The sequence below is a fragment of the Maniola jurtina genome, chromosome 3 (genome assembly GCF_905333055.1).
Source record: "Maniola jurtina chromosome 3, ilManJurt1.1, whole genome shotgun sequence".
Taxonomy (NCBI): Eukaryota; Metazoa; Arthropoda; class Insecta; order Lepidoptera; family Nymphalidae; genus Maniola; species Maniola jurtina.
The window spans coordinates 2,598,605-2,613,878 of NC_060031.1; the positions used below are offsets into that span (position 1 = coordinate 2,598,605).

General features: G+C 36.3%; 1 protein-coding gene and 1 long non-coding RNA gene across 3 annotated transcripts in view; one reads left to right on the forward strand and one right to left on the reverse strand.

Annotated features, from left to right (window-relative positions):
- Window positions 1-243: 243 nt before the first annotated feature.
- Window positions 244-15,274, reverse strand: part of LOC123880897 (23 kDa integral membrane protein-like) — a 38,584-nt gene continuing 23,553 nt past the window's right edge. Inside the window, exons 2-6 of one of the 2 annotated variants that reach the window (XM_045929281.1) lie at window positions 9,237-9,425; window positions 6,747-6,917; window positions 6,156-6,365; window positions 5,662-5,720; window positions 244-893 (exon numbers count right to left, since the gene is read on the reverse strand). In XM_045929281.1, the coding sequence (XP_045785237.1) occupies window positions 884-893; window positions 5,662-5,720; window positions 6,156-6,365; window positions 6,747-6,917; window positions 9,237-9,425 (639 nt within the window). In that variant the 3' untranslated portion in view covers window positions 244-883. Of the gene's footprint in view, window positions 894-5,628; window positions 5,721-6,155; window positions 6,366-6,746; window positions 6,918-9,236; window positions 9,426-15,274 lie in introns of both variants that reach the window. The other variant, XM_045929280.1, reaches the window with a different exon arrangement.
- On the forward strand, window positions 8,665-9,412 carry LOC123880898. The gene is made up of 2 exons (XR_006799364.1): window positions 8,665-9,143; window positions 9,360-9,412. It is a non-coding gene; the product is annotated as an uncharacterized LOC123880898 (long non-coding RNA).

Genomic DNA, 15,274 nt, shown 5'->3' on the forward strand with positions numbered 1-15,274 from the left:
AATTAATTAAAATACTAGTTAATTAAAATTGTGTAACACGTTATTATTTGCCAACGCGATGTCAAAGTTAAAATAATTAAATTTACAAAATTATAATGCTTAACATTTAATAGAATAAAAAAAAACTGCAAATTTTACCAGGACGGTACTAATCGAGAACAAGTAGATTAAAACGAAAAATATCTGAAAAATATACTTGGAAGAACCCAAATTAGAATTCAGTTGAAAAAAATCTTTTTTTCAAAATCATAAACATTGGCGTACATAACATTTTTTCATAAAAGAATTATAGATATGACGTAAAAATAAGTGCGCATAATCGAGCTTTGCGCGTAATTACATTCTAAGATTTTATAAATGTTTTCATTATATATAACTTTACTTTCTTTTTTTTGTAATATTACGGGCACGCTTGATAAGGCAAAAGAAAATAAATATAACACTTCAGGTACGATATATGTATAATAATATGTTAATTTTTAACTATCCTTCGTTACCGCTATTTCAGAGACGGCCGCTTCCTTCTGTCAACAAGAATTTATTTTATCTGTTATTTAATACTAATCGAAAAGGCAAATGATTTGATATTTTTATTTATTTATTAAATCTTGTGATGTTTCCATTTAGGTAATTATTTTCAGTCTTTTAAGAGTTGTTTAAGGTACTTTTAAAAAAATAGTACAGCCGTCTCTCTTTTACTACATTTTCGTGGTAACAGTTCGAAATTCAAAATTATTTGAGGTGGGGGTTGCATTTATCGACTTAACAATAACTTAACTTGTAGGTACATAATAATAATTAAAAAAAAACAAATTATGGTATGTTGTGTCGTTATTTTTCAATGTGATTGTTCTTTCTCGTATATATTCGTGATGTTTTCGTTTTAGGCGTACCTGAAATTTGATAAAAATGTCATTATTACACGGTCTCATATTTACCTTGATCCAAAATTGGTCTCAGTAAAAATTCAACTAAAACTGTAGCTCAGTTGGCATTTGGCTAACTAAGACTGCTACATTATTCAGCGATATGTGATAAGAGTTTAGGAACAGTGCTAGATTTATTGTCACACAATCTGTCTAAAGTTGAGCCTCGATAGCTCAATAATCGAGGAGCGGACTGAATTCCGAAAGGCCGGCGGTTCAGACCCCACCCGTTGTACTATTGTCGTACCCACTCCTAGCACAAGCTTTACGCTTAACAGGGCTCTCTCCGTCACTCGTTTCATACAATCGTAATTCTAGAAACTAATATCTGTGTCTGTGGTGTTTGATATTTTTCTAAAAATATGTAGTTTTAAAATTACAGGGGCTCAAAGATTTGTATGAAATTTTTTAAGACCGCATAACTTTGAAACCGAATATTTTAACAGAAATCTGGAAAACCACAGACATAGATATTAGTTTCTAGAATGTGTCTGCAAAATTTCATGGACTTTGGTTGCTTAATATTCAAATGAAATTGGAACTACGATTGTATGAAACGAGTGACGGAGAGAGCCCTCTTAAATGGAGGAAAAAGAAAAGTAATGCTGTCCTTATCCCCAGGGAACATCATGAAAATGATTGCACTATTTTAAAGCCAGATCAATTTAATTTAAAGATTGTGTTCAGCCAAATTAGCAGCAGTTTGGTATTAAACACAACACTTCGCGGAATTTGTATCAGCTTAAAGGTGCTTGTCCATTGAAGCGGAGCGGAGCGGATACATGTTCAATTAAATTACACAGAGATGACGCAAAAAAATTATCATGTCAATCAATAAGGATTAGTCTGGTTAGTCCACTGAGCACATTTCCGCTCCACTCCGCTTCCTTAGGCTGACCTCTGACAAAGCAAGTGATATTAGGTACGTGCCCGGGTTGAACCTCGGACCCCCTGAAATAGGAGACCGACATTTGACCACCAGACTATCACCCCTTATATTGCTAACCCATATAAAACAACATTTCATATCAACTAATATACCATTAACAATATTCACTGGTACCATTGAAAAAAATATTATTGACAATTGCATGCCTTTAACAACACAAAATTACGTAGAACAATTTTTAGTAATACCAAGTCCAAATCCTTATCTTTACCTTGAATAAACTGTTTCTTTGTTCGATTGATATTACAAGTTATTTTTAATTCTAAACACACTAACTCCTTTTTGTGGTAGATAACAGAATTTTTCTAGTAAGTTGAAGGTTATGAAGGATGGAAGCATACTATTAAAAAGCGACACAAAATTACTCCATAGTCGAGAAACGTATCCAATCGCGTGTTAGCAGTGCGACTCAACACGTTTCATAAGTATGCTTCGAACAAGTTCCGATCTTACAAGACTAAAGTCCTGTTTCAAAATATCCAGATAAACGATGTTATGACAGTTTTTGTATTGTAAATCTGTCAAAATTACTTTATCCGTAAGATAAAATTTATCTGGCGGGCGTGAAACAGACCCTAAAAATGTCTATGATTGATATAGAGATAGTCAATTCGAATAATTATGTTATCTACCACGGATACCCATAAAAACATCAACCCAAATGATCAAAAGCTAAAACTTTAGGAAACTGTGATCTGCGATCAAAAGCAATGGTCGCGATCTAGATTGACCATTAATCTGCTTCTTAAACGACCAATCTGGATCACAATCATTGATTTTAATGGATATTGATCGCAGATTGCAGATTAAATTGTCTGTACCGAGCGCCTAAGTATTTCTTTTTTTTTTTAATCTCAGTGAAATACTAATCACGTTATTTTGTCAACTGCTATTTGACAAAAAATGCATTGGAATAAAACTTCAGATTTTCTTCTTAGTTTTAGCTTTTGACAGTAAATAATAATTCTAATATTACACATGCTTTTAGAAAAAAAAAATTAAAATATCAACTTACCATATGCAGCAGCTACCTTGTTAAATAAGCTGTAATGATTGGTTAGTGAATGGAAAAAATAAATAACAAAACTTTAAATATATTGATTTATTTGAATCATTATCAGGGCACATTTATTATTAAGATTATTACAAATCCTTTGTCAATTTTGAGTTTTTAAAACTATGTACCAACTAAAATGAGCATCTTTTTGGCACTCATTAAAATTTTTATAGTCAGTGATCTCTTATAATTTTTCATTTTTTTTTTTTGTTTCTTTTCGAACTACACCTACTACTTATTAATATTTCGATTTTCGAACATTATAGTCATATAATTAAGCAATAAGATTCCTTCCTTTTTCGTAGATAATATAAAATTCAATTATTTCAATGACCATTACAGTTTAATGGCATAGCTTTTAAATCTACCATAATATCTACTACTGCTATGCCAAAAAAATAATTAATTTTCATAATAAAATAAAAACTTTTAAAACTTAAATATTTTGTATAACTTGTACGGTATTTTATTGATTACAAAGTAATTAAAAACAAATCCTAATTGATTAAGTAATTCTAAAAAAAAAAAATTCTTTTGTAAAGTTAAAATTACAGATCCATACAAACAGAATTTGCTTATACATCTAGTTTTAGTTGTAAAAATTTATAAAAACATTATTTAGATTCAATAGAGTACAGACCGTAACTTGTATATCTTTTTCTGTTAGTAATTCTAGGAATGCATAACACTCCAAAACATGCTAAAACTTTATCATTTAGTTTCCTTATTGAAAAAATATTTTTTTAAATATTAATATTCTGAATCAAATTAAGTAGAATATCAATTCCAAAATAGTTTTTTTAATAGTATATAAGAAATGTATTTTTTTACTTTTAATAGCAAACCCAGCAGGTTTGCTTTACTATACATTTTAAATGCTAAATAAGAACAACAATTACAGAACAATTTTATCGCCATTAGATTTTGCTTTACTTTACTTTACCGTTTAGCCAGGCTTTACTTTCTTAAATGCTACTTAATTTTTTGAAGTAATATTTGGGGCTTACTCAGTTTCTCGAAATCTCTTAACTAAAATTAGCAGTTACTATCTTTTTTCGCCAGAAAAATTGAGAAAAGGTTATTTTTATAGATCTGTAATTTGAATATTGGTTAAGAGATTTTTATACAACTGTATTGGTACCAGTTTAATTTATTTTTATATATTCATGATTTAAATTATTATTAATGGAAAAATTGATACCAAATTTTTTAAAGCGATAAAATTATTCTCATGCTACCCACCTAAATGTGTTATTTTGCGCCACAAATTTTGTTAGTAAAGCTTTACCCAAATACACACAAGCACAATTTTATCAACATTTTTTTTAGATTCATACATTTATTTGAGAGACAGTCAACAAAATGCGTGTCAAACTGTTGCGTTTTTAACAAGGATCAACTGAGACATATTCTTTTAAAATTGAAATTTAGAAAACATACCTACAAATAATTATATTTTATTAATATTCGATAATTATTGTAAATTATAATATAAGGCGTACTTTACTTATTTGGCGTAAATAATTATATCGACTGTCTCTCTTATTTATATTTAAATACCACTATATATAATATTACAACATTTATAATTATAAAATTACTTTTAATGCAAAACATTGTATTTACAAAATTTTGTCGAACTTTAATCTTGTAAAAATTTTTAAAGTGCCATAAAATAAAGACTTACTAGGCAGTGGAATGTATGCTTCTGTAAAAAGTTAATAGGTATTTAGGTATCTTTAAAAAATAAAAGTTCTCCCGTAACTTTGATTTTACGGATGATTTGCATTAAAAGCTATATTAAATACTTTTCCAAAAGCCACTTACTTTTAACCCACAAATGCGCCACAAAATGGCGTAAAAATAAGTATTAGCACAGATTAAAATTCTTAAAAAATACAAACATCCAAAATATATTGCAATCGAAAAGTGATTAGTGAGATTCAACAGCAAAAATTTATACTTGCGCAGAAAATATAATAATATCAAACGAAATATAACCATATGGCAGTAATTTCTTATTAAGATAAATTAACGCTCTTTTTGGCGCAGTACTGAAAAAAATATTCATCTGTAACAGTAAAGTTGTCGCAACTAAAATCATTTGAATCCTACGCAAACGCGACCGCTTTAGGATTAATTTTTCAATAGCCGGATAAACTTTAACTGACAACAAAGAGATTTTAACAGATTTCCTATACAAAACTGTCAAAAGCACTCTGTCATCTTGTCTCACGGAGTCCACGGGTGTCCATAAGGCTGGCAGTTGCCTCGGTCAGCATATTAGTCTGGCCAATCAGGGAGGTAACGCAGCCAGCGTTCTGGGCACCTTGCCTCGTTACAGTGGTTTAGAATTTCAGATATCTTTGATTTTTAAATATTTTTTCATCTATTTTAAAATTTAGTTTTTAACGTTTCAATTGTATTTATATGAGGAGAAAAAAACTTTTTATTTATAAAAACTTAACAAAACAACTTTATTCCTCAGAAGATAAAATTAATTCAACAATTGAAAAGCGGCTCAGTCAAACAGTCAAACACAATCGATTACATATCGAACGATAAAACAACGCAAGCGCAAGTATAAATTTGATTAATACCAAAAAACCACGTGACAAAATGAAAACCGCCGCCATGCAGTGAGAACACAGCCCGTCAAATAGCCATAAAAAACCAAAAAATTGTGTCATAGGTACCAGCTCTAATGTACAAAATATTAGTAGCGAGACCTTCTATCCATGTTCCTTATGGAGTTGGCCAGGCACAGCGCGAACAGGGCTCCCACGATCTGGAAAGTTAAAGGTCACTATTAAATATTGGAGCGAGAGCGTCTGGATACCCCAAATATCCAAATTGTAATGTAATCCATACTAATATTATAAACGCTTAAATGTCTGTCTGTCTGCTAGCTTGTCATCGCTCATCTGTTCAATCGATTTTGACGAAAAGTACAACAAAACTTGCATCTCGGGGACGAATATGGACTACTTTTTAACCCAGAAATTCAAAGAATCCCCCCATTTTTAAAGCGCAATGTTGTAAACGGCTGGCTGGCTGTCCAGGGTTCTCGCTTTTCCTGGTTCATAAATACGTTGATCAGGCCTAGCATGACTTTCATTTATTGACGCCTACGTAAAATACTGTATTGCTGGTGTCGAATTAAACGTGCATGGCTCTCGCCCACTTGTGGGCAGCACGAATGGACCGGTCTAGCAAGACTCACCTCGACGCAAGCGACGCCAATAGCGATGCCGGCGATGGGTTTGTTCCACGTCTCGTACAGGTTGCCCACGACCGCCGCGCATCCGTCCTTGTTAGCGTCGATAGCCGTGCACTGGTTAATCGTGGAGCCGACCACGCCCATCTGTGGGCAGCACGACTTGGGCAGAGCCAAACCGTAATCAAATGGACCGTTCTTGCCGCAGCAGTTGAGCTGAGAATTAAAAAAAACATAGTGAGCCATCTGGAAAGTAAACTAGTTGGTTATATGGTTGGTATATGGTTAGTATTGGTTAGATGCAAAAGGCCGAAGATAGGAAACTTTGGGCGCTGTCCGAAAAATGCATATGCCCAAGCAATACGGACGGCCAGTCGTCGAACAGACTAATCAAGTCCAACCAATCCATCCATCCCAACGTCCATCCTCAGCCGTGGTCTGAGCCTCACAGGAGGCGGCCTTAGGAGGACGTTTCCCCCGATCTCTTCAATTATTTGTTCTAGTCCTAGAGCTCACCCCCAGATGGAGCTTCGACTGACGCTGTAGCTTCCCTAATCAACAGGATCTCACTATTGCGCCGAGGAATTGTCAGCTTACCTGTTGTTCAATGTTGTTGAAGACGACATCAACGCTGGGGTCGTGGGCGCGCTTGTCGAACAGCGCGTTGACGGACTGCACGAGCGAGTTCTTGATGGACTCCCCGTACGTGAACATCAGCACCGCCAGCACCACCTGCGCGATGATTATCACCAGCAGGAAGATCGCGTACTGCAAACAAAAAGTTTATTTTTTTATTTGAAAAGCAAACAGCTATACAAATTACATAATTTTAACCTTAGTTTAGATAACTACAGTAAGCCAGTAAAGTTTTTTAAAGTTATTTATGAGAAAAAGTTCTGTCAAGAGCCAAGACATGAAAATATTCGATCAAGTATAGGTACTAGATCAATTTAAATCATTTCCGATAGGTCAAAGTTACCATAATATTGCATTGTAGTCGGGATCGAGTCTATAATGAGAAGTGTTAAGCTATAATGACGTAAAATCACAGAAAAATAGGGCTACTTTAGGGCTACCTGCGTCAAATATGTACTAAAATTTGACACCTGCCAGTGACGTCGATGCTTCGACATTTTGTTAGAAGTTCCCTGTCATGAACTGTGGTATAACAATGACAAACATTTTAGCAGGCAAAATCCCCTCAATTTACATACTTCAAGGGCTATGTTCAAGGGCTATCACTTTACTGTGAAAACTTCCCCGCAGCGGTAAAGATTTCCAAACAAACCACAGCCTAACAATCGTTTCTAGGCTCACGTGGAATCCGATTGTTATTCAAACAAAGGCGCGCCGCTCTCTACAAAGGAAAGCCACTTTCGTTCCACTAACAGCTGACTCCCTTTCAGTTACGGCATGCTAATTTAATGGTGCCATCTTCACCATGACATACCGCCGTAGAATGTCTAACTAAACGGTCAGAACAATTTCAGTCAAAATCAATTTTGATGTGGTTCTGTATCTCATGATCCGTAATAGATAGAAAAACTAAATATTCACAGAATGTGTATTTCTATTGCCGCTATAACAACAAATAATAATTTCAAAATGGCCGCTTTGCAAATTAAAAATATAAGATGGTACGGAACCCTTCATGTGCGAGTCCGACTCGCACTTGACTGGATTTTTCACTCTTCTTGGGTATCACCTCGAAGCAAGTTCTAAAGAAATTAGAACAGTTACGGTCCACCAGAGCTACTCACGCTCTGATACTTCTCTCTAAAGGTCCTTTCACAATATTCGAGGTGGCAAGTTGCATCGTAAAATTCTACGATAACGCACAACCATCCTTTTTTTCTAAAAAATAGCTAGCAAACGAGCAGACGGGTCACCTGGTGTTAAGTGATTATCGCCGCCTATGAACATTAGTAACACCAGAGGTACCACCGATGCGTTGTCGGCCTTTCAGGAATTTGTTGGTCCGCCTCTTGAATAATTTACATGGAAATCGCTTGAAGAGAGAGTTATTCGTAGTGCACCCTAAATAAACGTAGTTTGGCTCTCATGTGAATACTACCAATGAAACTGAATGAGTAGATGGTTACATTCTAGGAACTAATCTAGGTATGTCTGTTGTTTTCCAGATTCCTGTTAAAATATTGTTTTAAAATTACACGGTCTCAAAAATTTACATGTACAAACTTTAACCGTTACTTACAACTAACACCCATGGCACCTTGGTCAGGCGTCCGCCAGTGAGCCCCACATACCCGCTTTTGAGCGGCATGCGTAATTGCATTTTTACCAGCGGAAAAAAAAAAAATATATGGTCAGGCGTCCGCGCAGTTGGTCAGTCAGCACCGACCATTTGTGAAAGGGCCCTTACTCATGTGACGAAGAATCACACAGCTGCCTATCTTTATTCAATAGGAGACCACTAACCGTTACAACCATACAATGGCTCTCGCGTATCGCTCCGCAGCAGCCGAAGAAAGCGATCACGAACATGATCGCGCCGATCACGATGAACACCCATGGCACCACGGTCAGGTGTCCGCGCAGGAGGTCAGTCAGCACCGACCATTTGTGAAAGGGCCCTTACTCATGTGACGAAGAATCACACAGCTCCCTATCTTTATTCAATAGGAGACCACTAACCGTTACAACCATACAATGGCTCTCGCGTATCGCTCCGCAGCAGCCGAAGAAAGCGATCACGAACATGATCGCGCCGATCACGATGAACACCCATGGCGCCACGGTCAGGTGTCCGCGCAGGAGGTCAGTCAGCACCGACCATTTGTGAAAGGGCCCTTACTCATGTGACGAAGAATCACACAGCTCCCTATCTTTATTCAATAGGAGACCACTAACCGTTACAACCATACAATGGCTCTCGCGTATCGCTCCGCAGCAGCCGAAGAAAGCGATCACGAACATGATCGCGCCGATCACGATGAACACCCATGGCGCCACGGTCAGGTGTCCGCGCAGGAGGTCAGTCAGCACCGACCATTTGTGAAAGGGCCCTTACTCATGTGACGAAGAATCACACAGCTCCCTATCTTTATTCAATAGGAGACCACTAACCGTTACAACCATACAATGGCTCTCGCGTATCGCTCCGCAGCAGCCGAAGAAAGCGATCACGAACATGATCGCGCCGATCACGATGAACACCCATGGCGCCACGGTCAGGTGTCCGCGCAGGAGGTCAGTCAGCACCGACCATTTGAGCAGCACGGCCACACCGACTCCGATCACAGCCAGGCCGAAAAGCTGGAACCAAAAAAATTAACATAAGCAATCAAATTATACTATGACGCACTTATCGAGTCCGTAGTAAAAGTTTTTATAGCTAGACATACCTTCCTAGTAGCTTTCAAAAAAACCCCCGACTGCGATTTGCACTGCATCGAGTCTGGGTGTTTATGAAATAAAGAGGGAGGTATATTCGCCAAGAGAATAATCTCTGTACTTTCTCTGATAATTAAAAGAAAATAAAGAAAAGAAATAAACAAAGATAATAAAAAAATGCACCCTGTATACGATACAGATAAAATATAGTTTTGTTAACTATATTTTTTAGCTAATTCTGGGAAAATTAGGAACTGTAGATCTCGGCCTTCGATAGGCTTACTGTTGACAGACTAGCCATGTATCTAAGTAGTCCAATAATTACAATTACAGGTAGACAAGATTGCATGTTATATTATCGAAAAGCTTTCCACAGGGATTCCGCCAAATATGAGCACGTAATGCCCCTAATTTCAAATGGAATATAAGTGAATGTAATACAATAACATTATCTAATAAAAGAATAACCCAAATTCCACTTCGGGAGTTCTACGCACGATAGCTAACATAGTAATATAATATGCTCTATTAGTTATAACGTTATTAGGCTGGTACTTACTAACAAAAATAATTAGTTTTTCTAGTTTATTTTCAAACTAGCTACCCACCCCGGCTTTGCACATATAGCATATTACTACAATTTTTGTAACCAGAATAACTGACATAGTTCAACAGGTTGCTAAGCTCGCTAAGCTGAATGGCAATGGGCAGGAATGGGGTAGAACCTTAGGGTGCATACTAGTTCGAAAAAACGATAGACGTTGGGGTCCCAAGATGCTAGACTGGACCTCACACCGGACAGCGCAGCGTTGGAAGAGCCCCCCACTTGAACCTAGTGACTAGGTGAACAGACATCAAACGAGTCGCAGGCAGCCGTGGCGTATAAAAGTCCCTACAAGAGACCTATTGCTATAGGTAAGGTATTTAGCAGTGGACGTCTATTGGTTGATAATAATAATGATGGACTTCGTCTGTGTTGGTGTTAACTGGCGGGCGTGCTCTGCTAACGTGTTGGACGTACCTAGCTATGAGACCCCCTATTTATTTAAAACACAATGAAGTATAATATATCTAAGGTTGAAATCTATAGAGCGCACTTTAACTTTGCTTAGACTTAAGTTTCAGCTAAACCGAAACAGATTTATGCCAGCGGTACGCTGTCTCTTTTTAACAGTGTCTTAAGTCTGAGCAAAGCCAAAGTGCGCAGATCTCAGCATAACTACTGTGTGTCTCAGCCTTAGAATATTAATTGTATTTTATCGATAGGCCACCTATCAGGTCCTTATTGTGCCACTTTGCTAGAAGTCTCATTAAGTGTTCCTGGTATACGCACAATAAAGAATGGTCCTTTATTCATTCTTTTGACGAGCGACGTCTTTGAAATCAATAACTTATCAAAGGGTTCGAAAGCTTTATAGCTAACATTGTTTTATTGTTAACTTATGGACGACATAAATTAAGTAACTCTACGCTAGTAATAGTGAATGAAATACAATCCTCAAGTTAAGTAGGTAACTAAACTAGATATGTGTAGTCAATTGTTATAATAAAATAAAATATTTCAATACTTCAAGCTGTGCTTCAAGTTGAGAATAGACATTCTTAGAACAAATTACAAGGAGCAAAAAATATTCAAGGTTTGAGACGGTTCGCGAACACATAAGAAAAAATATACAGGCCTAAACGAGGCAATTTAGGCGATTTTAAAAAGAATCTAATGGCAATCGTTAACTCAAAGTAAGTTGCATAAAGCGATGCAAAGATTTGGGCACGATAGAAATTTAAAATTTGGCTTCATTTTTAAATTACAATAAAGGCGCGTACAAATTGCGGGCGGTTGTCTCGAGAAAATTGCTTCAGCAAAGTCATATGTCATCAAGAGGTCTGTCTGTGATAGTGCCAGCCTGCCAGGCAGCTTACTCCTTGATCTAGCTGATAAAATAAATTGACAATTATGACTTCTTACGTCATAATTTCAGTGCAAAGACCAAGAATTGTAAGTACCTACGTCTTACACAGATATTTATAAAAAGTAAGTGTTTTCCACAACAAGCCTAGTCCCTAAACTAGCGGCACGCTATGATGGCCGGTTTGACGTTTGTCCGCTCATGAAGTTCCGTATTAATTGATAACGACTTTGAAGGAAATAATTGTATTACTTTATTGACGATAGTGATGTGCAGAGATTCATAAATTTTATCGAATGTAGTTTTAGGTTTAGGACTCAAAATTTATTTATTAAATTGATTTCTTAAATGTATACAAGTGTAGAAAAATCAGTTTGCACCATTTAAGGGGTGAATGTACTTGTGAATATGAACAATTTTCACTATGTGGACAAACCTCTGAAATCGCAAAAAAATATCAATAAATTTTTAAAAATGGAATCTAATACGATCGTCACATAGGATCGCTGGCTAGCACAACTACTACCTCCGGCAAACTCGCGTCAATGCTCAATGCAAAACAAAGCAGTTTCGAATTGACGTTGCTTCGAAAAGTATAAACTGTCAGTGCAATGCGATTGTGATATAGTTTTGACCTGGCTTTGGATTTCAAATATTGATACTGCATTACTGTTGACCCTTGCTCGTTAATTTGGACTCTGTTCAAGCCCTTTGTTGTGGATTTCGTCGATATGACCGAACGTACGCAGAGAACTGTTCTAAATAGTCAGACACGTGAGTTCGTAATACGCCTTCGTAACTATTTCGATCGTGAAGCTCAAAATGGAGGGCCAATTTTACCTATAACGTCAGTGGTTGAACGCGTAGCTGATGCGCTTAATATTGGACAACGAACTGTTAGACGGATAACTAAAAAAAAATATGGCGAGACTGGCACAGAAGAAAATAAACTTCACACACCAAAAAAGAGAAAACGAGCAAAACCAGTCGTAGGCATCGATAGCTTTGATGCCGATGCTATCCGAAGACATGTTTACGGCTACTATTTACAGAAGGAGTATCCAACAAGAAAAAAGTTGGTGCATTCACTGAAGGAAGCTGGATTATTCTTCGGTGGGGAAAGTTCTTTAACGAAGATTTTGAAGACCATTGGATTTCGATACAAAAAATGTAACAAACGCAAAATATTGATGGAAAGATTTGATATAGCGATGGCAAGGTATACTTTTTTACGGCAAGTGAAAGAAATCAAAAATTGGCAAAATGTTGTGTTCTTGGATGAAACATGGCTTAATGCTAACCATACTGTAGGCCGTTCTTGGAACGATGACACAGCAGCATCTACTTCCAAAGTTCCTGTAGGAAAAGGATCGCGACTTATAATTTGTCACGCCGGAACCATCAACGGGTTTGTCGAAGGTTCTCTCATGGCTTTTGCGTCAAAAACCACTGGAGACTATCATGAAGACATGAATGGAGAAAAGTTTACTGAATGGTTTACCTCAATGTTGTGTAGCCTCCCTGAACCATCTATTATAATTATGGACAACGCCCCATACCACTCGATGCAAATTGACAAGCCACCTGCCCAATCCCAAAAGAAAGCTGATATCGTCGCATGGCTTCGTAAAAATGGCGTAGATGCAAACATGAATATGTTAAAAGCGGAATTAGTACGTCTTTTAAAAGAAAACAAACCAACCAAGATCCGATACGTCATTGACGAAATAGCATTAGAACATGGGCACAGAGTTATACGGTTACCGCCTTACCATTGTGAGTATAATGCGATTGAGTTGGTGTGGGCTCAAATTAAGGGATATGCTGCAAGACACAATACAGAACCCCCATTTACCACAAAAAAAATGCTAAAATTATTAGAAGAAGCTTGTGAACATGTGACTAAAGGAGACTGGGAAAAGGTTGTGAATAGAACTGTTAAATTAATAAGGGAAGATTATGAAAGAGATGTGAAAATAGATAATATTATAGAAAACGAACATATAATTATTAATGTATGTGATGATAGCAGTGACGACAGTGAAAATAGTAGTATGGACGAATCTGATTAATTATGGCCTTTTGTGGCACCTTCTTTTGTATTCATATGTTTCTTGTGTGCATATAAAGTATGTATATTCATTTTCGTTCAAATATTCAGTTCGTTCAAATAAATTAAATAAACATATACATTTTTGTTTTATTAAACCTATTTAATCAGGTACAAAAACAAAACTTAATTGTTTTTTGTTCGAGAATAAATTGACATTCCACATCACTATTGTAATGTGTCAAACCGGCCATCATAGCGTGCCGCTAGTGTAGCCCATAACTGTTAAAGTGCGTCTAACAGATAAGACCTTAGTGGGTGAGTTCTAAAAATCGGTTTACACTAATTACTAACGTAATATCACGGTAATATTATCTATACAGTATTCTAACTCGGCCGTTTCTTTGAAATAAATACCTACAGCTGCGCGGTACGTAAACATGCGATAGGGCTGCCTGCCGCCAGCATTTTAATTTTTGCCTACTTTGTGTTTCCATCTAGTTTTGTGATTGTAAATATACTTTTTTATATAAACAAATAAAATACTTTGTGAACTGCATAGGAAATGTCCAATAAAAATGCGTGTTGTTTTTTGATTGGTAGATTTAATTAAAAAATCATGTTTATGATTGAATAACAAATCGGTCTTATACATTCGAGACCGAAAAATATTTGCGCCTCGACTGAGATGTAGGAAATTAAACGAACGTTACGAATTATTAAATTTTAAAGTTTAAAAAATCCGCATTCTAGTATAAAGCTTTTAATCAAAAATTGTTTTGGGTGACATGGACAAGATGGAGAAAATGGAATATCTTTTCCTTAGTTATAGATACCTGCAGTTACTTTACAATTTATATATTTGGTTTTAAATGAAGTTCGGAATATTTTCTCCATTTTTTGCATATATTTCATAAAATCATCGCTGGGTACAATCAAAAAAGTTTGCGAATTAATCTTATTGTAGTCCCGGTACCTTAAATACCGACATTCTGAGCTGAAATTGTAGCTTCTTTGATCGGGTTTCACATACAACGAAAAAATCGCGTGGTTATTGTTAGAAAAACAAAACACCGCCCGTTCGTCACTGCGGCACAGTCGCGACTGTCTGCGTGTCGAGCGCCTGCCGACATCGAGGTGCGTAGGTATAGCTTGCATTTCGCCCGTTTGTATGAAATTGGAATACTGTATACATACCATTACCGTGGTAATATAGACGAGACAAATATGTAAAGGTTAATCTAAAATTTTCTCCACATCTTACCTACCTTCCTAATCCTACGCAGTTAGCTATAAAAGACGCTTGCATTCTTCAATCAAATGCGCGCGTCTTTGTCTCCTACGTCTCCTACCTAAAAAGTTCTAAAAGCAACATACCCTATCGCCACAGAATTTGTAATAGCTATCGCCTTGTTAATAAGTGTTAAAATCGTATACTATAAGCAAATAACCTCTATTACAATGAAGCCTTTATGGCAAAAGCAACAAGAGCTTATTTGCTCTGTCGCTAGACGACAAAGCAGCCGATTACTTGGCCTAAAAGCGAACGCATACTATTATCGTCCTTGTAAGAAGACAATACATGACATACTCGCATCACTGACATAACACATTATCTGCGAGGGATCGCAGCAGCAGATGTTTGGAAACCATTGCATAACGCGGCGTCTGGGCAACGAGGTCAAACTTTGAATGAGTTATTATTATGGCGTTATTATAATTTTTTTATACAACTTTTAAATATTTTGCCATTAATGATAATGTCATTTTTACGTGACGATAACTTAAGTATTAGCTTAAGTTATCCTATTTTT